This window comes from Desmodus rotundus, chromosome 2 (genome assembly GCF_022682495.2).
Source record: "Desmodus rotundus isolate HL8 chromosome 2, HLdesRot8A.1, whole genome shotgun sequence".
Lineage (NCBI taxonomy): Eukaryota > Metazoa > Chordata > Mammalia > Chiroptera > Phyllostomidae > Desmodus > Desmodus rotundus.
In genome coordinates, this window is record NC_071388.1 from 148,119,859 (window position 1) to 148,147,116 (window position 27,258).

At 33.4% G+C, this 27,258-nt stretch overlaps 1 protein-coding gene across 9 annotated transcripts in view; it reads right to left on the reverse strand.

Moving 5' to 3' along the window:
* Nucleotides 1-27,258, reverse strand: part of BAZ2B (bromodomain adjacent to zinc finger domain 2B) — a 350,928-nt gene that overhangs the window by 60,714 nt on the left and 262,956 nt on the right. For 5 of the 9 annotated variants that reach the window (XM_053918709.1, XM_053918714.1, XM_053918708.1 and 2 more), the window contains 8 exons: nt 16,834-17,044; nt 11,634-11,726; nt 11,457-11,518; nt 7,440-7,505; nt 5,729-5,794; nt 4,401-4,445; nt 4,125-4,157; nt 2,822-2,887 (listed from right to left, as the gene is read on the reverse strand). In XM_053918709.1, the coding sequence (XP_053774684.1) occupies nt 2,822-2,887; nt 4,125-4,157; nt 4,401-4,445; nt 5,729-5,794; nt 7,440-7,505; nt 11,457-11,518; nt 11,634-11,726; nt 16,834-17,044 (642 nt within the window). The remainder of the gene's footprint in view (nt 1-2,821; nt 2,888-4,124; nt 4,158-4,400; nt 4,446-5,728; nt 5,795-7,439; nt 7,506-11,456; nt 11,519-11,633; nt 11,727-16,833; nt 17,045-27,258) is intronic. The other 4 variants (XM_053918713.1, XM_053918712.1, XM_053918707.1 and 1 more) reach the window with 2 other exon arrangements.

Below are 27,258 nucleotides of genomic sequence, written 5' to 3' on the forward strand. Positions count from 1 at the left end.
TGTTTACTGATTTTTAGGAAGAGAAAGGGAGAGAGAGAGATAAACATTGATGTGAGAGAGAAAAATCAATGGGTTGTCTCCCGTATGCATCCTGACCAAGGACTGAACGTGCAACCTGGGTATGTGCCTGACCAGTAATAAAATCCATACCTTTTCGGTGTGTGGGATGACACTGTAACCAACTGAGCACCTGACCAGGGCAACACACTTATTGTTCATATTTTAGTAAAAATTGTTATTTATATTGTAATTTACAGGTATAAGTAATATTTAAAAAGAACCAAACCTACCAGCTGTCACATTTTCTTAAAATACACCAAAATATTACACTAAACACAGTACTTACTTTAAATATCTTTAAATACTGTGTAGAACACAGGAGCACAACTTAAATTGAGAAAAACTGGTAAATTACCTAGTCCTGTTCACAGGTCAATAGTTAGCAGAATATAGCAACTTTTTAAGAACTCAGTTTTACTTATGGGATTCTCTGAAACGTTCTGATAAAAGATTATTTATGACATATACTGTTATATTGTTTTTTAAAAATAACAGTTTTGTGAATGTTAAAATAACACCTAGAGTAAAATGATTTTATTATTATTTTTAATTTAATCTTTATTGTATTTTTTCTATTACCATTTAGTCCCCTTATGTCCCCTCCCCCCAGCAATCACCACACTGTTATCCATGTCCCTGAGTCCTTTTTCCTTTCTGCTCAATCCCTCCATATTCCCTAACCACACCCCCCACTAGCTGTCATCCTACTCTCTATGAGTCTGTCCCGATTTTCCTTGTTAGTTCAGTGTGTTCATCAGATTTCACATGAATGAAATCATATGGTATTTGTCTTTCTCCGACTGGCTTATTTCACTTAGCATAATTTTCTCCAGGTCTATCTGTGCTGTCACAAAAGGTAAAAACTTTCTTCTTTTTAATGGTGCCCAGGAGAAGCCAAGCTATGAACCAAGGCTGGCTGTGGCTAGCACCAGGCCTGCAGCTACTGAGCAAGAATTATAAAGCATGGGCATGCCAAGGCCAGATACTACTTGAGAGATTTTAGGAAAGTCTGAAGCCTGATCCTAGACAGTCCAGTTGTATAGAAAAGCCACTGGAACAGCTTGGATGAGCTCTCAGGTTGGTGGAGCAGGGTCTCAGGGAACCACCAGGGCGGGCGAACAGTGATAGCCGATTGATGGAGATTCAGATATGTTGCCTGCCTGCCAGGTTTATGGGTGGGGGAGGAGGGTCTCAGAAAAGGAACAATGGGCTCTGCCAGCACTTCTGTCTAGGAGAAAGCTGCCCCTCCAGCTCTTGTCCTGATGCCAGACAGTTCAGTTCCTCCCATAAGTTCCTGGAGCTTTTTGAGCTGCTGCCCCAGCACTAGAGCTCAGAAGGAGCATGTCCACGGGTCCTTTAAGAGGACCTCTTAGGACTCCAGGAGCCCTCCTTCTCACTTAGCCACAATCCCCGCTGGTTTTTACAGTCAGAAGTTACAGGAACTTCTTTTCCCAGCATGGAACTCTGGGCTGGGGGGCCTAGTGTGGGGGACTGGGGGACCTGATATGGGACTGGGACTCCTTGCTTTTCAGGGAGGATCTGCAAAGCTGAGATATCCCTTTCAATTTTTATCTGTCACACATTGGTGTAGTATTGGCTCATTCAATGTCCCTGCCCCTCCTACCAGTCTCAGTGTGGCTTCTTCTTTATACCTTTAGTTGTAGAACTGTGTTCAGCTAGATTTCAGACAGATGGCTGTTCTGTAGTTTAGTTGTAATCTTGATGTGGTTGTGGGAGGATATGAATACCACATTTACCTATGACTCCATCTTCACCAGAAGCCCCTTATCAATTCTAATTTACTAAATGCTTACTTACATCACTTGATAATCTTACAATCCTAGGAAGCAGCTATCATTATCTCAATGTTAAAAAAGAAACGGCCTGCTCTGGCCAGGTGGTTCAGTTGGTTGGAGCATAGTCCCATGCACCAAAAGGTTGGGGGTTTGATCCCTAGTCAGTAGCCATGTGTATATGCCTACATATGGGAGGCAACCCATTGATGTCTCATTCTCTCTTTCTTCCCTCCCTCCCTTCCTTCCTCTTTTAAATTAGTAAAAATATCCTTGGGTATGGATTAAAAATAATGAAATGAAATAAAAAATAAACAAAATAAAATAAAATAAAATAAAATAGCCTGTAAAGGTAAAGCAAGTTGGTTCAGGTCCAAGACGGGAATCAGAGTCTTTTAAACTGTGAAACTCTAGTTATAATAGGCAATTGTTTTAATGTGGAACATATTCCTTTGTAACATACCTTTTAACCTTAAACTGATTTGTTATATTCCAAACAAGCTCATTTTGACTAATTTTCCATTAAAACTCTATTTTAAGGAAAGCACTTAGGTCTAATTTTACATGTAGGACACCCACGATAATTTGGAGGGCAGAAGTCCATAGCTGTACTGACTAATGTTTTAATTACAACACACAAAAGTTGTCTAGGCATGTTGTCATGTTAATTTTGTGAAACTCTGATTACAGTAATAAGTAGCTATTTTTATCTGAATGAACACCGTACTCTCCATTAAAACATGATTAATTAAAATCTCATTCCAAAAAATTAACATGTACACTGGATTCCTCCTTGAATTCTTTTATGTTCTCACACTTGGTTACTATCTTTCTAACTTTTGGTTTATTAAAGCCAGTAAATTCTGACAAACCCATTCTCTGAAAATTTCATATTCAGAAGAGCCAATGCTTTTAGAAAAAATATTAATTTATGTCATGGTAATATTTTCATAGAAACATATACTTACTTCTGCTTTCTTACGAGCTTCCATAGCTTTCATAAGCATCATATGTTGTCGCCTTCTCTCTCGTTCCTATTAGGCCAGATAAGAATAGGAAAATAACTCAGCTATTATTAATTTTCATAGTTTGACTTTCAAATAAAAAAACAAAACAGAACAAAAAACTCCGTATAGCATGTTTAGCATTTATAGACAAGTCACAGTAAATACTAAATATATGACAAGAATGGCCAGTCTGTGCATGTTTTAGTTCAGGTTTAGAAAGCAAATACAAGAACAATCAAAAGCAAAAAGATAAAGCAATGAACATGGAGACAGTGTAAACAGAAGCATACGAGATTTACTCATGGTCAGTTGTGATGCTCCTCCAAAAGCTGGCAGAACAAAAAGCATAATGGTTGGCTGGAACAGGTCAGTTACCTTACATCTGCTATTAGAAAAACCACAAATATGTACTGTAGCCAATTAAACTAAAGGTAGTATTGTTCGTAAATTTTTAGATCAGGTAGAAATTGATTTTATCATCACTTTAACTTCATGATTTTAGAATCATTTTTATTTCAAGTACACTATCATTTGGTAAATCCAATATGTCACCAACAAATTAAAAGTTTTTAAAAAGTTTTTATGTCAATTTAAACTAGTTGTGGTTAATACACCAACACCAATGAGATGGGAAATTCCTGTTTACTGATGTCTGCCACTTGATGCACCATTTGAAGACACAAAAGCTGCACCATGGGCTAGTAAGTGGAATCTAAAAGGCACAGTATAAAAATAAGGTAAGCACCAGCTTATTTTGATAATCTCATTTTCTTAAAGATAAAAAAAAAATCGGTGATAAGATTTAATCAATTTTTAGTCTAAACATGTGATCCCCCTAAAGGGATATTTCTAAAATTAATTCTAAAATTTGTCTATTAAACCAGAACATATTTCATATTCTCTCATCAACCTAACTCAAAATTCCCATCATATTCAATGGCAGTTTTGTGTCTAGAATGATGGGAGAATATGGGTCATAATCGTCTCCAATTGTATAGGAGTCTAACTTTCACTGTGACATCAGTAATGTAAATTTTCAGGCAGCAGCCTTATATAAGGCTTGCACAATTCAATGCAGAGTCTTGGAAAGGTACCACACTTCTTTGTAGACAGACAAGCAGATGTATGCAATGCACTGTGCTGTAAAGCCATGCAGCAGTATGTAATATGACAGCAGCCAGTGCTACACTTTATGCATTGCTATGACAACCATATATCACAACCAAATCACAATGCGGTGTTAGATGTACAAAAATAAACATACCCATACCATATCTAGTCTATGCCTCTCCAACTCCTGGTAGAAAGAGTTGGCACAACATTATGAAACAGAAATCACAGAGTCACGAAACCAATTTTTAACCCCCCAAAAGACACCAATACCAAAGCAAGGCAATAAACTGTAAGATGAAGGGAAAACTTAAGCAGGAATTACATTGGAACTATTTAAGAAACTTTGTTGAAGATTTTGCCCAAAGTTGATTTAATAAAAATTACACAATGTACACCGCAACGCTTGTATAACCGTATGTATACAGACCTGATGCTTCAGAAGAACAGCTTGTTGTCTCCTCATTTCTTTTTCCTTAAAGATAAGAAACTTTTAATATATGATTGAGGGAAGATTAAGAACATGCTACAAGTATTAAAAATTCCTTTTCTGAGATTCTGTAGTCTTCCATTTGATTGAAACATATAAAATCACAAATATCCAATCATTTTTTAATTATAAAATGGCAATTTCATGTGGCTCCACCTAATATATAAAAACTGTATGACAATAGCAAGCATCTTCATTCAGTAGCCATTTAAACTTCAAATTCAGTGACCTAATAGCACACTTCAACAGCACATTCATTGAACTGACTAGCTGATCAGAACTCTCTAAACTCTGAATGTGAATTCCAAAGTATACTCCATAACTCACAGCAGCTGTATCATTTCTATGGACAGTATATTAGTGAGAGCGACAAGAGACAATGGGGTCGGTTTGAGATTTCATGCCCACCTATGATTCAGGGCACCATCCCAAGGGGATGTGACTTTAAATAAACAAGTCTATGAATGTCACCAAATATTTTTATAAAGGCAAGGTATGGATAAGCTTAATATTAAGGACAGCCATGAAAGGGGGTAGAAATCCCAAGAAAAAAGTCGGAGAGGCTATGTGGAAAAGGTAACAGTCCCTGGCTTTATAAGATGTGGTGGAGTGGCTACCACCAGAACCACAGGGGGACTCGGCTGTTCTGTGTCAGTAATCAGTTGTTAAAAAGAAAAGAAAAGTGGAAGGTAAGGAGTGAAATGTGTGTGGTACAGGTGTCAAAGTCTCTAACACTTCATGCCAGAAAATCAAAACACACCTAAACAACATGTGAAGTTACAATAATTAATAGTGGCTAATTTTATTATTGTAAACAATAGTTGATAAAGTTAGGTTTCTGTTTCTGTAGCCTTTTCATTTTTTAATAGTTAAAAAGGGACATTAAGAAAGAGAGAGTTATAATCTAAAGAGAGAATCAGATTTTGGACACAATTTGAAACAAACATAAATGACACAAAATAGCTTTAGGGAGATCATTCTTATCTAGCAAAAGTATATACAGGTGTTATGCAATGGCCTGCATGTCTGATTTGATTCTGCTATTTAAGGAGCTCAAAGCGTCACATAAAACGTGTATAATGAAATAAAAATATATGAACACATACTATACATACAATAAAAGCACACATTATACACATGTATCTGTGCTAAACACTTTAGTCATTTTGAGGAGAGCTATGGGGGTTTTTTTGGTATAACTGATACTGGTGTAACAGCATAGTTTTTATTTTTGAAAAACAAATACTCTGATTCTCATCTAAACTAACCTTTATTCGTTTCTCAGCCTCCAATAATTTGGCATTTGCCGCTTCTTCCTTCTTTTTCTTTTTCGCCTACGCATGCAAAACAGGTCTCAAAGTCATGCAATAGCACCACAACGTCAAAATAATCTCAGACTTGAAAATGGAGCTACATGCCTCACAAGGCACAAAACAATATGTAACATGTATGTAGACAATAACAGATTTCCCACAGTTAACATATTTACAATACTAATTTCATTTCTAATATATACACAGTAAGATATACAAAAAGTTCTTAAATTCGTAAGAGTATGTCAGCTTTTCTTATCTTCTTATTCTGTTAACAGTCTGAAATGAACGTCTGTTAAGTTGCTTTAAAATTTAATCACAGAAAAAAATATTCTGTCACTTATCTTTTCTTGTTTTTAAAAGTAAAACAGGATCACAATAAAAATTAAGAAAACAGGACAGATTTTAACTAATAAAGGTTATTTAAAAAATAAATCAGTCATTTAAAAATTTGCACATATCTACTTTATCTGAAATTTCTTTTTTAATAGTTGAAATATGAGTAAAAGAAAGCCATTACTCAGTATTATTTAAATGAAACACAGTAAATCTGATTTCCCCTAGCTGTACATTGTGGTTAAATTCAAGGGTTTGTTGTTTTTTTAAAAAAATAGAATGGAAACATAATCTTTCACGAAGCACATTTTGAATATCAAGATCATGCTACCAAATTTGAGCTTCAAAATCTTAAATCATTAACTACCTAATAGGTATTCTCAATATACTTTAAGATAGGAACACTTTCTATTGGAAGGATTTAAATTAATTTGAAATAGGAAAGAAATATGTACCCACTTCTAGAAGGAAAAAGCCTGTAACATGGAAAACTGTCTAGAGAACTCAGGGAATAAATTGTTCTACATAGCAATAGTTTCCTGACTAGGTGAGAGGTTAATTAATAACTTTATATATTAAAAGCTTCATTTCATTATTTTGGATGGAAATAATTTTGAGACATGTGCTTGCTTAGTTAGACAGAGTACGCTAAAAACTTGGATTTTTCTTGCTGACTTGGGGCAATTATTCTAAACATCAGTTATTATATGCACAGTTTGATAGAGTAATGCTTTTCAACCATTAAACTGTTGACAATTGCTTGCTATTCAACTAAAAGATTACAGACTGCTACTAGGCTTTTAAATTCCTAGGTATTGCTGGGTGGAGATTTTCTGTATTTTCCCTTGCTGCTGTCTTTTAGCTATGACTTTTGCTGATGCCAAATATGTCCTCTAGCCCTATCACCTTGTGGGGAAGAGGGATATATTAGAAGCCAGAAAACCAAGCTGGTTAAGCATTTAAAATTTACTTTTGTAGTGTTTCATTTCTGAATTAAAAGAAAAGATCAGACAATAAGTTCTCATGACTTTTCTAAAAGTAAAGAACATGAGTTTTAGCACGTGCTCTTTATGACAACCATACAGGCTTTCCGGAGGTCTCCTTTCCCTATTTTCTCTTTTGTCTTATTTCCTTGACTTTCATTGCTAGTGTAAAATGAGCTTGCTAAATAAGGTTCAGATTAGGTCTTACTACATACGCTATGTTTAAAGAGAATTTCTGATGGACATATTAATTTATATAAGTAAGAGAATGTGTATGTAAACTTTTTGTTTTTGCAGACTTAAAACTATATAACTATATTTCTTTTATCGAAATTTAAGAATTCTACCTCCAGAATTTGCTGGGCTCGAAGTTCTTTTTCCATTCTGATTTGTTGTATTCTCTTAATTTTTTCCTGTAGGAAAAATTATGATAATTAAAGATAATAAAGTAAACTAAATATCTAGATGAAAAGTATTTAAGTAGAATCAAATAATTTATGATATAAGAATTAGCAAAGGTTCCTATGGTGAACATAATATTTAATTATTTAGTTTAACATTATATATATGTTCATGTTAAATTAATGTGATTCTATAAAATTTCTCAAAACAACTTACAAAATACAAGTGCTAAATAAGTATACACAAACCAGGTAAATCAAGCTAATTTAACCCATTTAACCTGTAGATCTTTATAAATAGTTGCAATTACAAATAATACCTACTTTGAAATAAATATAGGACAGAATGGTAGAAAAATGGTGTATCAGAAATCAGAAAACCTACGCTAGTTCTGTGTGTTACTCTCGTTTGTCACGTGATCTCGAGCAAACAACTTCTCTTGTGTGAGATAAGGAGGGTTGCTTGCTCTTTCTCAGTGCGTCATAATTTAAAATGCTTTAAAAGAGGATATGGTGCCACACGATTGTAATACATTATTATTAACAATGATTTTCACAGTATAATGTTTTATTTCACACGGTGAATACCATGATGGCATTGCTTTTAACTATTACAATAAGCCAAATTCAGAAATAATCTGTAACATTATTAAAATGGATTAATTACAATTGTATATTCTAAGGAAAGATTCATAGGAAATAATTGGTAGTTAGATTGTCTAAATTTAATGTACTAGCTATTGGTTTAGAATTTAGTGATCCCTGAAATTTTCAGGAGAACTTTACCTTCTGAATAGAAAAAAATGATCTCATATGCTATAAAGCACATTGTTAGCAATTTTATATTCATGAACCCCTTTGAAGATCCCAAATTAGCACTAATGAGAACATAGTTTCTAAAAACACATCCAAATTTTCCTACTTTGGAAAATTTTTCCTAATTTTCCTACTTTCCTACTTTTCCTTGCGAATTGCATTTGTCCTAGGATTTTCAGAGCCAATACATTTTATATTGCTGTACATTATAATACCTATTCCAATTTTCGGATGCTAGTTTACCTCTTGAAGCTATACTTAAATTTGCTTTTAAACATTTCTTTTTTGCACACTGATGTTACTGATTCGCTATAGGGGTCTACCACAAGATAATAAGACTTCTGGAATTACTGTTCGATAGTAGAAAACTGATTATATTCTATGAGTTTGCTGTTGGTGACCCCACCTTGGTTTTGAATATTAATTATAACTTGCTAATAATAAAAACCCAAGAATACCTTTTATTTCATTTACAAGTTGTAGACAAGGTTGTACGTTATCCATATTTGAGTTATTTATTTAGATTAGAACTTGAGACCTGAGTAAAGCATTCGCTTGATTTAATTTTTCTGCTTTTGTCAATCATTGGGTCATAAGAGTGGTATGTTCTCATGACAGCAGAAGTCACTCGTTGTTCTCTTACGTACAGAGATCCAGAATAGGTCCAGAATCTTGGGCTGAGCACAATCAGTCTAGAGCTTCATCTTAACTGTATGTATGTGCATATATTTGGTATTGCTCTTCTTAGCATTAGCAGAGAAAACATTATTTTAATAAATTATTACCATAATTGAGTACTGAACCACTGAACTGGGCACTTCCTATAAAATATCTTATTGATCATGAAAAACAACATAGGAGTTGCAATTATCTTCTTTTTAACTAAGAAAAAAAATTGACATTTCTAGAAAGTAAATATTTTGCCTAAACTGAAATATAAGTACAGAGTCACGGTCAGATTCCTGTGCCTTTGTCCTTCTGCTTCGTGACATTGTACTTCTTCTTGCAAGCTTCCAGAAAACCTTGAGGACTATCCAGTGATACTTTTGGCCTACTAGGTGGAAAAAATGACCCGGAGGACGAGAAGCACATGCCATTATTTTATTCCAGATCTAATGCTGACTTTAAAATAGGCAATATGCAAGTAAACCTATGCTATACTTTGATTCACTTTGTTAGCAATAAAGAATAAGTCAGACTGTATTCTGAAACTGGCCTCATATAAATATCTTGATGAATATCTAAGATCAGCTCATTTGTATTAACATTTATGGAAACCTGGGACCTCAATGTTTTTTTGGGGAGCAGCAAAAACTATGTTTACTTGGGCTGTAACCATTTCAAAACTTTAGGATTACGTACAAAGCTGAATTTAAAATGCTGATGGGATTTGATAGGTCTCTAGCCATTAGGAAATAGGATAAGATATTAAAATATAACAGAAACACTAATATTTAACTTTAAAATGAGATATAAACTTATTAGTGCATACATATTTAATATGTAGTAAATAAATTTTATTTATTTATTTATTTAAAATTTTTTTTTTATTGTTATTCAATTACAGTTGTATGCCTTTTCTCCCCATCCCTCCACCCCACCCCAGCTGAACCCACCTCCCTCCCCCAGTAAATATATATTAATAAAGGCACTCATTAGAATACATATTTTAAAGTCAAAACTTGTATCTTTAGCAAGAACAATCAACAAACTAAGGAAGGACTTCAAGTTTACAGCGGACTACTTTACATTGCAGTAGGAGAAGGAACCATACAGTTTGGTGTTTTATATTTGTCTTTAAAAAAGTGAGCATTTGCTTTGCGCCAGGCACTATATACTGGTAGGCATTTTACACTCATTATCTCATTTGATCTTCAGGTAATGCAGTTATTTATTTATTACATGGAGGAAATAACAGAGTTAGAGGTGAAATAATTTATGTAAGGTCACACAATTCTTGAGTAGCACAGCCCGTATTCAACTCTAGGCTGCCCGACTACTAAATTCTGAATCTTCATTCTTTAGCAATTTTCTCTAATCACTCTTCTTTAGTCAATACTGGAAGGGACCTTAGAGGTAACCACATCAAGTCCAACCCAAGCCATTTATTTGTCAGCTATTTACATAATAACACAATTGACTTCGTTTCATATTCAGAAAAAACTACTTCTGTTTAGTATTTTTTAAAGAACAGTAGTTTCCCCCAATTTCCTTTCTGTTTTACTGGTTATGTCACTATCTGGGAGATGGGAGAGCAGTTCACATATTCCTGTCTTGAATGAAGCTGAGCATCTTACCCTGTAATGCTTTTCCTATTCAGATTTGAAAATTACTTCATCTACCGGTGCTTAATTTTGAAAACGACATAAAGGAAGGATATTATATATAAACAATAGAATGCTATATATGCTCAAGTAATGCTTTCTTCATTTTTGTTGCAGTAGTAATTTATAATTTAATTGTTAACTCAGCGCATTCAGAAGCAATGGGGACAAATTTTATTCTATATAACTCGAATTTAATTTTTTACTAGTATTTTACATATTTGAGAACAGATTTTGTTACTGAAATTTGTATGCAATGAAACTATTAAGTGTTATTCTTCATTATTGATAGATTGATTTTTAAAATAATTTTATTCATATATTTTTAGAGAGGGGAAGGGAGAGAGAAAGAGAAGGAGAGAAACATCAGTGTGTGGTTGCCTCTTGAATAACCCCTATTGGAGTCCTGGCCTGCAACCCAGGCATGTGCCCTGACTGGGAATTGAACCGGTGACCATTTGGTTCACAGGCCGGCACTCAATCCACTGAGCCACACCAGTCTGGGCTGATACATTAACTTTAAAAGTTTGATAGTTGTTCAAGATGAAATGTCAACTTACATTCAAATTCTATTGGGATATTGAAAGTACTTACACAAATTTATGTTTGGTAATCCTTTCTTAGACAACTTGGAAGTAAGAGATGCGGTTTAAAAATGAGGTGAATTTTAACTAATAGAATATAAAAACTTTCTATATAAGATACATAACATCAATATGAAATGGTTATTTCAGAAATCAAAATGAAACTAATGTATTACATATACAAATGGATCCCTAAAATAACACCTGTTTTAAAAATTAGTTCCAATGTATAAACTTACCTGTTGTTTCATAATCTTTATCTGTTCTTTTTGCTTTCGCTTCTCCTCAGCAGCCATTATTGCTATGATGAAAAACCAAAGCACAGATATCATCAGAAGAGGAATGAAGAAGAAAAGCCTCTTATAATTTGCCTATTACTTACTCTTCATGTCTATGTCATCACTGAAATCACCCACCTTGTTGTTTTTTAGCTTCTTTGGCAACCCGAGCCTGTTCCTGCTTTTGCAGTTTTCTCAAAAGTTTTATTTGTGCTGCTTGCCTGGCTATTTCTGAAAAACACAAAATTTCAAAGAACATAATTAACAACTTTACACAGCTGCCAATCTAAAAACCACCTAAAAAGTCTGTATCTGGTATCATCATGAAGGACATAATATTCAAGAAAATTGCCTAAGGTTAGATACCAAGTAGGAGAATGGTGTGGCAGAAAATGTCATGTTCATTTCCCCCAGAAATTACCAATCTATTTCATCAAATATGATCTGATACACTGAACTACCCAACAATGATCCCTCTCTTAATTCTCATCACAGACAATAATCTAAGCACATTTTTTCTTCCCCACATTTCATGTAATTGCCACTTAAGAGGAAAGTGGCTGTTAATGTGCAAACAACGTGAGTTAGCTGATCCATTGTAAAAACAAAATGGCCCTGGCTGGTGGATTGGTTGGTAGGAGCAATGCCTCTACACCGAAAGGTCACAGATTCGAGTCCTGGTCAGGGCACATGCCTAGATTGCAGGTTCAATCCCCGGCTGGGGTGTATTTAAGAGGCGCCCGATCGATATTTCTCTCTCACATTGATGTTTCTCTTTCTCTCTTTCCCTCATCCTCTCTCTCTCTCTCTAAAAACAAATGTATAAAAAAGAAAAAGAACCCAAAATAATACCAATAGAAAGCCATCCCAAACTTAGTACTTCAATCAGCTATAGAAACGGTAAAGTTTCTAAATCCAGGGAAATTTTCATTTATGAAGGAGAGTGACTAAATGTCCCAAATAAAAAGAGCACAAAGGACAATTTTTTTTCATAATTTTAAGGACAAATGTATGACTGGAATAGACTGATATAACTAATGATCCCAGTTTCTGATGGCTCCCTATAATCATGTCATTTGCCATATGACTTTGTAGCTTCTCTTATCAAGACATGGAATATATTTTCTTCTCCCTTGATCCTGAGTTCAGCCCTGTGATCTTCTTTGGCCAACAGGATGTTAGCAATTGTGATGCAAGAGAAGTTTGCAAAGTGAACTTGCATTCTTCCTAGTTTTACTCCTGTGACTTGCCTCTTCCTATGAGGACACGTTTGGCCTAGGCTGCTGGGGGTTGACTCAAGGAGCCAGTGGACTCTCCACATGTGAACAGGAACAGCCATGATCAGAAGTGCTGCCTAACTCACCTCCAGGTGATTCTACCTGCACAAGCAAGTGGTGCTTAGTATTGTACACTGAAGAGGCTTCGTGGTTGGTTGTTTCCCAGCATTATTGTGGCAACAGGTAACATACAAAAACACGTAATGTCATGATTTCTCTGCTAGCAAAGTTGGTCAGAAGACCTCTAACTATAAAAGTGGTGTATCACAATACCACTCATAACATCATTTCAGAAAATACCGCTTTACATTAGACACTGTTTTAAACTATGCAGAAAATAAAGTTTTAAGAAACTTATACACTATATTCACCAATAATGAATATGATTGGAATAACACCTGAATTACTTGAGCTCTATTAGTAATTTCCACCACTTATTGAATGTTGTATAAAATTTACATAATCTTGTTTAATCTCCATAACAAGTTTATAAGATAAGCAACATTAGGTCCAGCTTATAAAAGAAATAATTAAGGCTCAAGGAAGTTAAATAGCAGAGGCAAGGTATAAACCCAGGTTTTTCTGACTCCACAGTCTATATGCTACTACTCCTAAAAAGCTTTAGGAAAATTGGAACACCTTAAGATTTTAGGTAAGAACTTAACTCTCTGTCCTTGTGACAGCTGAGGTGAAGCTGGCTACTATGGCTGATTTTCTATCATCAAGACTTAAAAGAAAGAGGAAGGGAAAGCACAGAGGTCTAATTTTATCTAGTATACTACAAGTGTTAATGAAAGATGAAAAGGAAACTGATGCTAAAGAAGAGCTCCAATCTAATAATGATCATCATTAGGGGACTATACACAGCACCAAAAATTTCCGAGCTACATAAAAAGGATCTCCTGTTCACTAGATACTCTGGGAAATAAAAATCAATGAAACAACCCACAGAGTCAGTGACCTCTAAAAACAACATATGTGAAGGACCTGTTCTCATCTGATAGTACCGCGTAAATATTTAACATTCAAGAACTGAAAGCTTTCACTGAATTAGATTCTAATTCAGCGAAGACCTAAAAATGTCTTAAAATGTAAGATGTATTAAGTGATTTTAAAAATGTGACATTCTGTAATTGAATAACAATAAAAATTTAATTAAAAAAATAAAATAAAAATGTGACATAAATATTGGTATGACCTTTCGTTCCAAGCTAAATTGATGCTAATAGAAGTTTGGCTTATATATTTTTTAAAAAACTATAATACATATAGGTATATATTTGTATATGAATATATTAGTCAATTTTAAGGCCCATGCAACTACACAGTAATTTTTATTTTTAAACCTTTAGGACAGAAAAACATTAAAAAATAGAACTCAATTTTTTCACTTTAGCAAGGAAGATAACAATGATACAATTTTAATTAATTGAAAAATTATGTACCTTAAATTTTATATTATGAACAATAAAAGATGTGAAGTGAAAAAATGTTAAAAAATTAGGGACACAATGGGGGAAGGAGAATGAATAAGAAACATACAAAAATTTATTCAAGCTCTAAAGAATAAATTGTTCCAGTATCTTATAAGAAACCTAGAAAAATTCACTCAGCTCTGAGAAATCAACTGCTCCCATATTTTCTCATATATTTGGTTTATTGTTGCTGAAAATATTATCTATTATACCTATCTTTTGAAATATTAATTTAAAAATATCTCTTATGGTGGAAGGAATTAGTTGTATGCTTAGATTTAAAAGATAAAAGTTTTTTCACATAGAAATAGATATTTTGAGTATGTCACATTTCTGATTCTAAGATGCATTTTTAGACACGTCTAAAATCTGCATGTGTCCGATTTTCATAATCAAACCACATCAGACTCTTATCTGTAATCTCTGAGAGTATTCTCCTGTCACAATGCTTGAGTATAGGTTCAAAGTTTACATTTATTTTACTGTTCTGAACCTCAAATTAAGTCCAGTTTTTCAGTCTAGTTGAATCCTAATGAGATAATACTACAAAACAGAAACATGTAGAATCTCCTCAGTTTAACTCCCCCAAACTGTTGATATATAAATAAAAGGTAATAATGTGATTCATTCCTATGCTCTTTTCTAAGGGGAAAAGCATGCATATTATACCCCATATACTTGTAAATATTAGTAATAATTATTCACTTACTGTTTTACATAAATGTTGAAAAAGAACACATACACACATATATACATAATGAAGTCAAAGGTAATCAAACTAGCAAAATGCAACATAATACAATAAGGGAGAATTATGTAACAGAATGCAAACCAATTTGAAATCTAGGGGAGAAAAATCATTGGGTAAAAGATTATGAATAATTAATTTCTACTAAAATAACTAACATTTAGTTAATTTTGAAAAATAAAGTTGCCATTTTGGACACTAAGTATTAATATTTGTATCAGATATGAAAAACATGCATGAAGAACCCATGTTTGGGGTATCAGTTAATATCAAGCTTTCTTATTTTATGCAAACAATACATATCCCCTACTATTATACATTCTTCAGAAGAATCAGTGGTTTTTTGACAATATTAACTTTAAAAACTCATCATGTATGGCTGTATCTGTTAATTATTATAAAACTAAAAAAAAACTCTTCACTAGTATCTATTCAAAGGAGATAAAAGTCTTAATAGAAACCACATAAAATAACATAAGTATTTAACATACTAAGGCAGAGAAAAACTTACAGGACATTAAGTTACATGCCAGGCAGTTAACTTGCATGTCATTGGTAGAAGTGTAAAATGGTGCAACCTTTTCAGAGACAGTATTTGCCTGTTATTTACCAAAACTGAAAATGCACAAATCCTTTGATTCAGAGTTCTGTCTCTAGGATTTTATACTAAAGACAGCTATACCTATAGAAGGATATGAAGATACGTGTAATATTTGTATTGCAGCATTGTTTGTGACAGCAAAGATCAGAAAACAGCCTACAGAGTAATCAAAGAGAGACTGACCAAATGAAGTACGGTAAAGCAGTATGTGGCATCTCTTACCACTTACTGTTAGTCATTAAAGCATAAAGTTGATTTACAAATATTGATTGAGAAAGACGTTCAAGAAAAATTATGTGGGAAAAGGGTCCGGCAGAAGTAACGCCTGCTTGAGCATGGTTGGTGGGGGAATAATATGGGTATAATAATTTATAGTTTTAATTCGAACATTTCACCTAAAATGTCATGGTGTGCTTGAGTGTGATATTGTTATGTAACAGAATTACATGCTTATGATTTTGTAGTAAAAAGGGGCATTATTTGAGACCCTGTATATTGATATATATTCAGACAACTTTTAAGAGGCTTCACATTTGTAACTTATGACTCAGACTCACAGCAGCACTGTTTTACTTTGGTCAACATTCTCTGTGTAAGACGTAACAGGACAATTTCATGTTGAAAATTCATGTATAATTTTAAATTATAAATACATTTGAAGTTACCATGAGCACTTTGTGCTTGGTAAGTGATAATTTTTGTTCATCCTGAAATGATCACATTTTCATTTAAATCTATTAGCTGGGCATTTTGAAAATATATATAATATATCCAAACCATAGAGGAACCCAAACTAAAGACTGGGGTTACTTACCAGTAACTGGAGTTCTCTGACTAAAAATTTACTCCACAGATCCACATATTTTGGAGTTATTCCCTTGTATCACCTGAAGGAATCAGGAGCTGTTAAAAATGAGAATTTCCAGAAGGTTGGCACAACCTTAAGGTGTGTGCCAAGTACTGGTTGAGTCCTTTCTGTGGGAGCCTTAAAAGCACTTCACCCACCTTTGTGATTCTAAACACACAGAGTGTGACTTGTTTATGAGTATGGCTCTTGAATGGAGCTTACCTAATCAAAGAACTCCAGTTACCAGTGGGACTCCTTATTTCCTCATTTTTATTTAACACAAATATCTACATTTTAGAAATTTAGAGCAGTGTCATTCATACATTAAAAACCTAAGAAACATACTTTTCAGTATGATTATAGCCATGCCAAATACATTATGTTTTTTACCTTGAGCCTGCAGTTTTCTCAGCAATTTGGCATCTGTGTTTTCTAGAAATTCAGCACTGCCAACATTCGGAGGTCGACCCTTCCGTCGTCTTGCCCTGGATTCCTCTCGTGCTCGCTGTCTATCTGGATTTGGTGGTCGTCCTCTACGGCCTTCCATTGCTCTGATGCGAGGAATGACATCCTCTTCTTTCAAAAGACACCACTGCATTCCCTTTTAATCAACATTTTAGAGAAACATTGTTACAAAATAAACACAGTGATCAATCTGTCAGAAAATTCTAAGCAAATTTACAGACATTTTGGAATTTATAAAGGAGGTACAAACCTCAGGAATTGTATTTTTAAAATTAAATTAACATTTATATTTGTTATGGCTTTGCCTACCTTTGTTATTCTTACTTTAATGACTTCAACTTTAAATACCTAAAAAGAATTATATCTCTCTCTATAAACATATAAAAGATATATACACCTTAATCACCATTTCTGAACTGTGATGACCATAACGTTGGCAGATAACTGAAAATACTAGTTGTGTGATGAGACCTTATGGATTTTTCTCATGGGTTATCAGTACAGTCAAACATTAGGTTATTTAAATAACAGATAAAAGTTTCTCTTTAGAGAAAGATTATAGCTAATAAATCAAGAAGAAATGTAAGAGTTAAAATGTCAGTATTTTGCAATATCTGATGAATGAACGGATCTAAGCATTAAACTCAAGTGGCCGCCGATCACCAAAAAGAGACAACCAGATAGACGTTAGCTTCCTGACAGAAGTGCAGTCCATCACCCCTCTAAATTAGTCTTGCCTTACCAAGATTTAATTACTGTAACTTCATGGGATAACAGGAGGAGAAGTGTTCGTTAAACTGCACAGCAAGACCCAGTCTATAGGAAATTCTACAAATTACCCAGTTTCTTCGACAAATAAATTTTAATAAGTAAACAGCCTGTAAGGAGGTATACAATACGTATTAAATAATCCCAAAGATAAGTGTGGCCTTTATCTAGATACTGATTCAAGCAAAAGTGGTCAGAAAGTTATAAAAAGTATGAGACAACTGAAAATTTGCACAAGGACTGATATTTGAGGATATTAAAGATTATTATTTTAAAGTGTGACAAGGGTACTATGGTACTCTTGTAGAAAATAATAGTCCTTATCTTTTTGAGAAATAAATTGAAATATTTACAGATGAAATAAGACAAATTTTTTCAACAAATGATGGAGGAGGAGAAGCAGATGGGTGTATGTATGTAAAATAATATTGGCCATATGATAATTTCTAAAGCTGATGGGTACATAGTGTATATTATTTTGTCTACTTTTGTGTCTATTTGAGATTTCTAATTATACGTTTCCTGACATAAAGATACACAATAGAATAATGCTACTGTATTATAAGAATAATCTTGCTCAATGCATAGATACAATCTGAATCTGGTTTTCATTATCCTTCATACATCAATCAAAACAAATACAATGCTATATTACCTTAATTATAGTAATATGTCCAAAGTAATATGTTCATATATAGAAAAGGTATCCTTTAAAATAATCCTATTTCTTACTTATTTTATAAAGAGATAATTCACTTAGTGTGAAGGTTAAGAAGATTCTATAAGTGTACCTTTTTTCTTAAAAGAATTGAAAACTAGGAATTTAGCTTGAACTGCTCTGGGTAATTCTGCAACCAAAAGCAATCAAAAGTTCTTGAGTTCTATTTTTTGCCATAATTCCTAACCTGGGCAAGGTTATGAATATCTCATTTAATGGGTACTAAAAATACAAATAATATTCCTGCTACCATAACCCAGGACACCTACGTCCCACACTTCAAGCAGTATGCTTTATTTCAGGCATTCTGAATAAATAATATGATAAATAATTTAAATAATTATTTAAATATAAATAAATAATATAATCTTAACAGCTCTACTAATATAGCGGTGGTTGTTGTACCTACAGTACAACTGAGGGAATTCAGACCTAGTGAGGTTAAATAATGTCCTGAGGAATACAGGCAACAGGGAACAGAGCTGTGATTCAGATCCAGGACCGTCTCACTCTAAACCTATGCTCTTTAACTGCTGCATGTACTTCTCTGGTGTTACAAACATGTTCTTATGTTGATAGGTGACTGGTAACAATATTCAGCCATGAAAGCACAGCCAAGATTATGTCAAGACAGAATTGTGTCAGGAAAAAAACCATTAGAACATATAGTCCATATCTACATGTTAAAAATAATAACTATACTAATTGTTTTAAATAATTTCCATGTTAAAAATAATTTTAAAATTAATTGAGGAAAATAATTTTTTTCTGAGATTTGAAATGAAGTCTATAGGAACAATAGTTGAACTAACTGTATTTTTAGGCCATAAACTACTAAGAAGGAAGCCATCAAAAAAATTTTATGTTCACCAGTATAGGAAGCTTTTGATTAGTTTAGGTTTTCGTTTTTATATTATACTCTTAGGCACCAAGGCAGCATGCATTACATAAATTGAAAACTATAAAAGTGACATTTGTGTCACCTGGGATAAGAGAGAGAGGCTAATAAAAAGTGTCTGTCAAGGAATCTACATTCAGTTTTTAAAGCATCTTATTAATAATAAAATCAACTTTTAGCCAAGATTTAAAAGGTTCAATTAATTTATCCTTTTTTTTTTTTATCCAGTTACAACTTTTAGTTATGTTTTTATTCATCAAGGAAAACATACCTTTGTTAAAAAAGAAATAGAATATTCGGGGCCCCAAACTTACCAGACAAATATAGTGACATTATCATTTACATTTTGCCCTTGACATTTATAAAGCAAATATTTTCTAAGGGAATTGCATGTATTGGGCTACATGTAATGTCTTCTGACTCCTGGATTTTAGAAAACGAGAAATGGATTGTTAGAAAAATCAGAAGCTTATATCAATATTACAGCATTAATTCATTGAGCAGCTGAAATAACTGTAGGCATAAAAAAAGGTATTTTTCTCAATAATCTTTCTCTGAGAAGAGCAAATACAATTTATATCACTTGATTCATTTGCTATAAGCATTTCTGTCAATTAAAATTGTGCATAAAAATGGTTAATTTTTTTTCTTAATTTCTGAGAATAAGACAGCAAATGGTTCCTGAAAATAATCTTTCTTGACTAAGATTTAAAGGATACAGATAAAAAGAAAATCAATGACTGACACTATGGAGATGGTGACAGATTAATTCTATTAAACCACGGTAAATTTCAAGAGTTATTAATTTAAATCTTTAGCAATAACATATTCACTTCTATAAATATTATAAAGGGAGAGAAGGAAAAAAGGGTTTATGTTTTATTTCAGAAGATTAAAAGTAAATAATTATATGAGTACACTATGTACTGTCCACAGTAATACATTATAAAAGTACGCTGTAAGACTAAAGTATATGATAAAAATAGTTTCCCTTAATTATACATTTGTTGAAGCACCTATTCTATACAGGGCATAACATTTTCTAAAAGTAAACTACAGAGTCCTTTCCCCAAAAGGACCAACATTGTTAACTAGGGCGTTAGCTTAGCTATTCTAATACAGGCAGTTCAAGGACTACGCCCTGAGTAGCAATGAATTTGAAAAGGAGTTTAGAGGCTGGGACAGAAAGTTGTCTCCACTGTCCACTTACACGATGATGGTGGTCTGGATTAGGGCTTGAGAATTAGAGCTAGAAGAGAAGGTGAATACATCAGCCTTTTATAGAGTGAGGACTGCCAGGGTAGAAGGACAAAAGCCTAAATGAAGACCAAAAAAAGTCTGAAGTAGTCTCTAAGCAACACGGGAAAGGGAAATGGTAGTATGGTTTTCTTCTTGGACTAAGTTAAGATACGAGATGGAGAAATACTTAAAAATTGGCAAGTAAATCTATTGCTCTCAGTCTTTCATGCTTTAAAAACTAAATAAAGCTTAAAGAAAATGTTTACTTTAAATGAATTAACTTTTAAAATGTTTTCTGTGTTCAGAAATTCAAAAAAGATATGATGAAATTTAATGTAAGTAAAACTTTCTATTTTATATTTCTATTATTCTTCATAATTGATACTCTAAAGTATGGCTGAACAACTCATGAGCAATTGGTCTATTTTAACCTTCTCTTATGGACCCAGAATGGTCTAATTAATTGGTTTTCCTACATTTCACAAAAAGTAAATTTGTGGTTTACCAGCAACTTGTTTAGGTCTTATTGGGATGTGTTCTCAAGTCTCATTCCTATTTCAATTTTATATCCTAGATTGTCTTTATTTTTCTTCTGTGGCTCTCATTTTATTTGATTTTATATACTTGTAAGTAAGTGTATTTGGGGGGACAGCAGTATATAAGTAAATGAAGTGAACCAGTCCACCCAAAGCTAATTCACTGAATGATCTATTTGCCAAGTTACTGAAGATTTTTACTTTTTAAATTTTAGTACCACTAAGACTTTGCTGCAGTAGTTTTCCTTGGATTTGTAGTTCTGGGCCACCGTCAGTTTCCCGTTCACGTTTGAGGCGCCCAGTGCTGCTCATCTGCTCCATGTTACGTAAGTGGAGTGAACTTCACTCATGTTTTCTAGATTGGGACCTGTGCATAGCCCAGTAAAATACCTGTGGTGAATGTTTTAAATCTGGACTAAGGTATTTGGCCTGACAACTTTAGGTCTCTTAGTCATTCAGTGAATTGATCCTTTACCAAATAGTTTGGGGTTAGATACTTTTCAGTAAATTTAACCATGGCTCAAGAAAACAAAGTTATTTTTTTCACTACTTCTCTCTTTGAAAGAATATTTTCAGAATCCTTTACTTCTTAATGGTTTGCTTAAAATAATACTTTTAGAACTTTAGACCTAAAAGGGAATTGCTATGAAAGACCTTTTCTTATATGTGTGTGTGTGTGTATACACACTTCACACACTTCATATCATAGAGGAGAGAATTAAGATCTAGAAAAGTAAGCTTCCGTTTTTCAAAGTTATACAGGACCGAACTACCCTGCTAGGAATCTAAGAAAGCTCTCAGGGCACAAGCAAAGCAAGGGCACCAAATAAATATTTTCAACAGAACTTGACATTTCACATTATAAGAAAAACATTCAAGTTAATATCATGAGAAAAATAAAAATTTTGTTGGATTTCCTTGCATTTATTTCAAAGTTTAGTATTGTGTTTATCTTTAGCTACTTTATGGTGCCAGAGGCAAGTAGTGAGAGTTTTATATACAATAAACTTTAAACCATTAAAGATTCTTAATTTAATCATACAGCTTATTAATATCATACACTGAATAGCACTTTAAAGATGTGAAACAATAGGGGCAGCCATCTGTGCTGAGAGATGGTTGTCAACTATTAAAAAAAGTGGAGAAAAATGTGGTTTGATACAATCATTTCCACACTGCCGACTATGCTTTCCAGTTACACACATAGGTTACCTTCTACGAGTCATGACTTTCAAAAATAACTCCTTAGCTCCACAGTTCGATTCATACATTTGGCCTTCTCGTGTAGGCCTGTCTACCTATCAGAAATCCTACCTGATAGATTAGTGACATGAATTTCCAGACTTTTAGATTTCTGGCAGTGATCTCTCATGTTCTCAGAGCCCTCTGTGCCCACAGCTATGTTGCATTAGGTGTGACAGTTAACAGCAGAGTTGAATTAGAACCCTGGTTGTTGACTCTGAACCTTTTGTTCTTTACTTATTTACCAGCATTACAATCTTGCCAAAGATCACATGCTGCCTGCTTTACTGTGAAGATGTTATTCCTCATTAACAAAATCCTGACTTCTGGTGGGACAGCATTGTGCTTAGTGTTTTGTGTTCCCCAAATGACGAGCTCCTCTAGGCCAGTGATCATAATTTCTATTTCTTTTGTACTCTTCAGTTTCTGTATGAACACTAGTTTTTCCTCAAAGTCAATCTTTGCAGTTCATTTCTGTAGTGAAATATGTTCACAATTTTCTTTATAGAAAATGTCTTTAGGGAAAATTTATTTGGAGAAAAAAAAAGCCCGGAGCATTAAGTATTTGCCACAAATACTTATTGACTAAGTGACAAAGAAAAGGGGCTCTTTCAGTAAGACTTACAGACATTTTTCTATTCTCACGGCCTTATGCCATTAAACAGAAATACCTTTTTTAAAAAAATTCTTCTTGAATAGAGGAAGCAATATTTTCTTAATCATTTTAAAATTCTACCTGCTTTGTATCTTGCCTTTTCTTTGCTTTTTTAGCCTCAACACAGTAGATATTCATTACTCTATGCTTGTGAACTTCCTGGTTGAAAAAAATAAACATAACTGTTATATTTATGCTTAAATGTTTTTCTTCTCTACAATTCACAGAAACATTTTTCATTGTAGATTACCAAATATTTCAAGATAATCTGTCATTAACAATTTATTTTGAAGCCTTCATATATACCTAATAAAATGTGAATACTTTTTACTTTTTTACCTAAGTATCACACTTACATAATTAAAAATAACCCTATTTTATATTTACCTCCACAAAAAATCTAGCTCGACCTTACTTTCTATTACTCTGACACTCAAAAACAAAATAAAATAAAAACAAGGATAAAAATTAGGTCAAATACGTTCATTATAAGTGATGAACAAGCTTGTAAGAAATCTATTTATCTTACACCCTTTTTACTGGCTAAATAGTTAACAGAACTTTGGTAGCAGGTAGCCAAGCAGTAAAGCATGGATTTATAAATACTACAGAGTTCTTTTTGTTCCACAGAGTCTGTCATCCCTAAAATCATGGTTTCTTTAGAAGCTGGTAGGAAGTGTTTGCTGTCTAAGTAGCTACTGACATGTAGCTGATTCTACATGTCACATTTATACACTGAAATAAATAAAACTGGTAATGACTAGATTAAAGTCCCACCCCCACTTCTTGGGTCAACCTTATCGATTTACTTGAAATAAGAGCTTCTCTTTTTTTTATTATCTTTAAAGATAATCATCATATTATTGTCCTGTACCTAATGATAAATTTATTTAAATTTAAATAAATATGAGCTCTCATACCTCTACTTCTAATATTGTACTGAACACTAAGGTAGCCAGTATTTTCAACAAGTTTTTGGTGTTTATAGGCATATATATAATTGCTTTCTTAACCTTACAAATATATTGAGTAAAAATTGATTAACTTATACAAAATAACATGGTTACCTACTGCAGGTATTATCTTCTAGCAGAGATTATCATTTCCTAAATTTCATTTGTAAAATACAGAGGTTTGAGATACCACTGCTACAATTTTTGAAATGCTTTTAACAAAATTGGACTAATATTGGTAGGGTTTTTTGGTACATTATAAAGAGAAATGAAAAGTATGATGGAGAAAATACATTTTTCCAATGCACATGTTTTGTTAGGAGAGTGATTAAGAGTACCAATGAAGCCCTGGCTGGGCGGCTCAGCTGGTTGGAGCATCATCCTGTACACCAAAGTGTTACAGGTCTGATTCCTGGTCAGGGCACAGACCTAGGTGACAGATTCAATCCCCAGTCCGGGCACATATGGATGTATCTCTCTCTCTCTTGTCTCTCTTTCAAAAATCAATGAATATCCTTGGGTGAGGATTAAAAAAAAAAAGAATACTAACAAATCTGTAAATACTGCATTTCATTTGTCATCAAACACCCAAAAAAGATATATGAAGCTTTGAAAACTCTAGCAGTAGCATTTAAAATCATTGTGCACAGCCCTGGCCAGGTGGCCCAGTTGGCTGAAGTGTTGTCCCATGCACCAAAAGGTTGCTGGTTCAATCCCCAGTCAGAGCATATACCTAAATTATGGATTTGATCCCCAGTTGGGGTGCACACCAATCAATGTTTCTCACATCGATGTCTGTCTGTCTGTCTTTCTGTCTCTCTCCCACCCCCTTGCTCTGTCTCTAAAATCAATGAATGTATCCTCGGGTGAGGATTAAAAATAAGTAAGATAAAATCATTGTATATAATCTCCACGAATTGGGAAAACTGAAATGTTAGCCTTTATTGGATTATAAGGGATAGAGGTATTTTTTAAATAAAAAATTGTTTTTCACATCATATGTGACACAAGCAAATTTTAGAAAATATAAGACATGTAAGAATGGAGAAGAAAAAGACTCACTGTACCATTACATCCATCATTAAACTTCTAAGGCATCTCCTTCCCATCTTTCAATATGCGTAGTTTTGTTTTTCAATATATACAGGGTGGTGCAAAAGCATGTTTACATTTGTTCATATGGAAGATAATACAGTAAGTAATAAATAATGATGGAAGAATAATGTACTCACAGCTGTGAGCCTTAAAAAATTTCTATAAAGGCAGACACACTGTGAACACATACAGATCATCCCTGCACGGTAACAGGTCTTTGTTTCCGACTTTATTTTACATCCTCTCCAAAATGTAGACCAATCAAAATTATTACACATCATAGTTACTCTAACAAAATATGTATTTGTTCATTTTCATAGAATATTATATAATCATATATTTCTAATTAACTATATGCTTATACATATTAATTATACCATATATAGAAATGTGAATGTCTCTACAACTATATCACTTCTAACTAACTTATTTTTTGGATTACTTACCTTTACTGATATTCTCTAAAAGTAAGTATCTTAAAATGAATCCAGCTAATTTTTTTTAACTGAGAGAAGTGCTCTTAAAATTGCTAATATTTTTCCTCAGGAGTTTGCTACAATGTTGGCAGTTTAACATATTCTGGATTTAGTAATTTGTCATATTTCCTTGATTGGAACTGATGTCTCAGCAACACAATATGCATTTGGAAAACACTGATTATGTTTAATAAAAAGTGAATGGCTGTCAAAGAATAGTCTTTGCTGCTTAATGAGGCTTTAGAGATTACGTCTAATTATCACTAATACAAAACTAAAAATCCTTTATGTATTGAACAGCAATTAGCTTTGCTCTCAGAACAAAAATCTATTGATCTGAAAAACATGATGCTATTTTTGGCATAAATAAGTAAGGATCTGATAACAAGAACCAAAAGATTAAAAATGTGAAGAATTTTTAAGTAAAATGATTATTGCCTTCTAATATGCTTTGTGATGAAAAAACTGATCCAGTATATATAGCGTGTGTAAAATACCACTATGGTTCTAAAATTTGGAGAATCTGTTTGGTGACAGAGCTAGTCTGAATAAAACTTTTTTTAATTAAAAAATAAAAATTTAAAAATATACAGAGGATATTTTCATAAAGATGTTAAACCTCAGAGAAATATATTTTGGCATTTTAGAATTACCAGCAAAGAGACAAGTAGATTTGGACATAACTTGTTCCTTAAAAAGTATTGAACAATAGAAAATAGGAATATACAATTAATGCAAACAAACAGTTAGAAACCTTGAGTTGTAGTTATGTCCAGCTTGTTTGAGTCTGTGTGAGCTTGGAAAATTCCCTTAACCTTTGAACTCTCAAAATAAACTTCTTGAAGAATGAGGAATGTCTTTTCTATTTCTCTAACTATAAAACTAGAAGGTAAGATAGAATGGGAAAGCTTGCCTAATCACAGTAGAAAATATTAATTTCAGGAAAAACTTCTTTCTGTGCACTATAATTGGCCAATGAAAGAAACGTTCAATCAAGAAAGAAGGTATCAACTTCAGTTGGCAGAGCATTTTAACCTTTTGAAACATTTTCATGCATATTATCTCATTTTAACCTCACTATAATCCTATTAAACAGAAGTAAAATTATTATTGGCTCTATTTTGCAGATAAAGAAATTGATGGCAAGGGGGACATTATTTGTTGTTGTTTGAAATCACAAAACCATTTCATGGATTAACAAGAATCTAGGTCTTATCGCTCCTTAACTAGGACTTCTTTCAATGGAGCTGATAAAGTTAAAGGGAGCATAAGCATATGCAGCTTTATCCAAGTAACAAGCAAAGGCAAAACAAAGGAAATGAGGTTCCTGTGGTAGGTTTTTTGTTCTGATTAATCAGGTTGTATATTCAACTCTTAAGCTGAAAAGGAGCTGTGGTGATATTTTCAGAACTGTGTAAAATTAATTTAAAAATTCAATTTCTGCCCTGGCTGGTGTGGCTCAGTGGATTGAGTGCTGGCCTGTGAACCAAAGGGTGGCCAGTCTGATTCCCGGTCAGGGCACATGCCTGGGTTGCAGGCCAGGTTTCCAGCTGGGGGCATACAAGAGGCAACCACACATTGATGTTTCTCTCCCTCCCTCCCCCTCTCTCTAGAAATAAATAAAATCTTTAAAAAAATAAAATAAAAATAAAGAAAATAAAAATTCAATTTCTGTGAAAAGCGGAAATTTTACTTACCTAATATTAAGCAAATCTGTACCCCCTCAAAATTACCACATTGTGAAAATGGATCATATAGCATGGCATAATC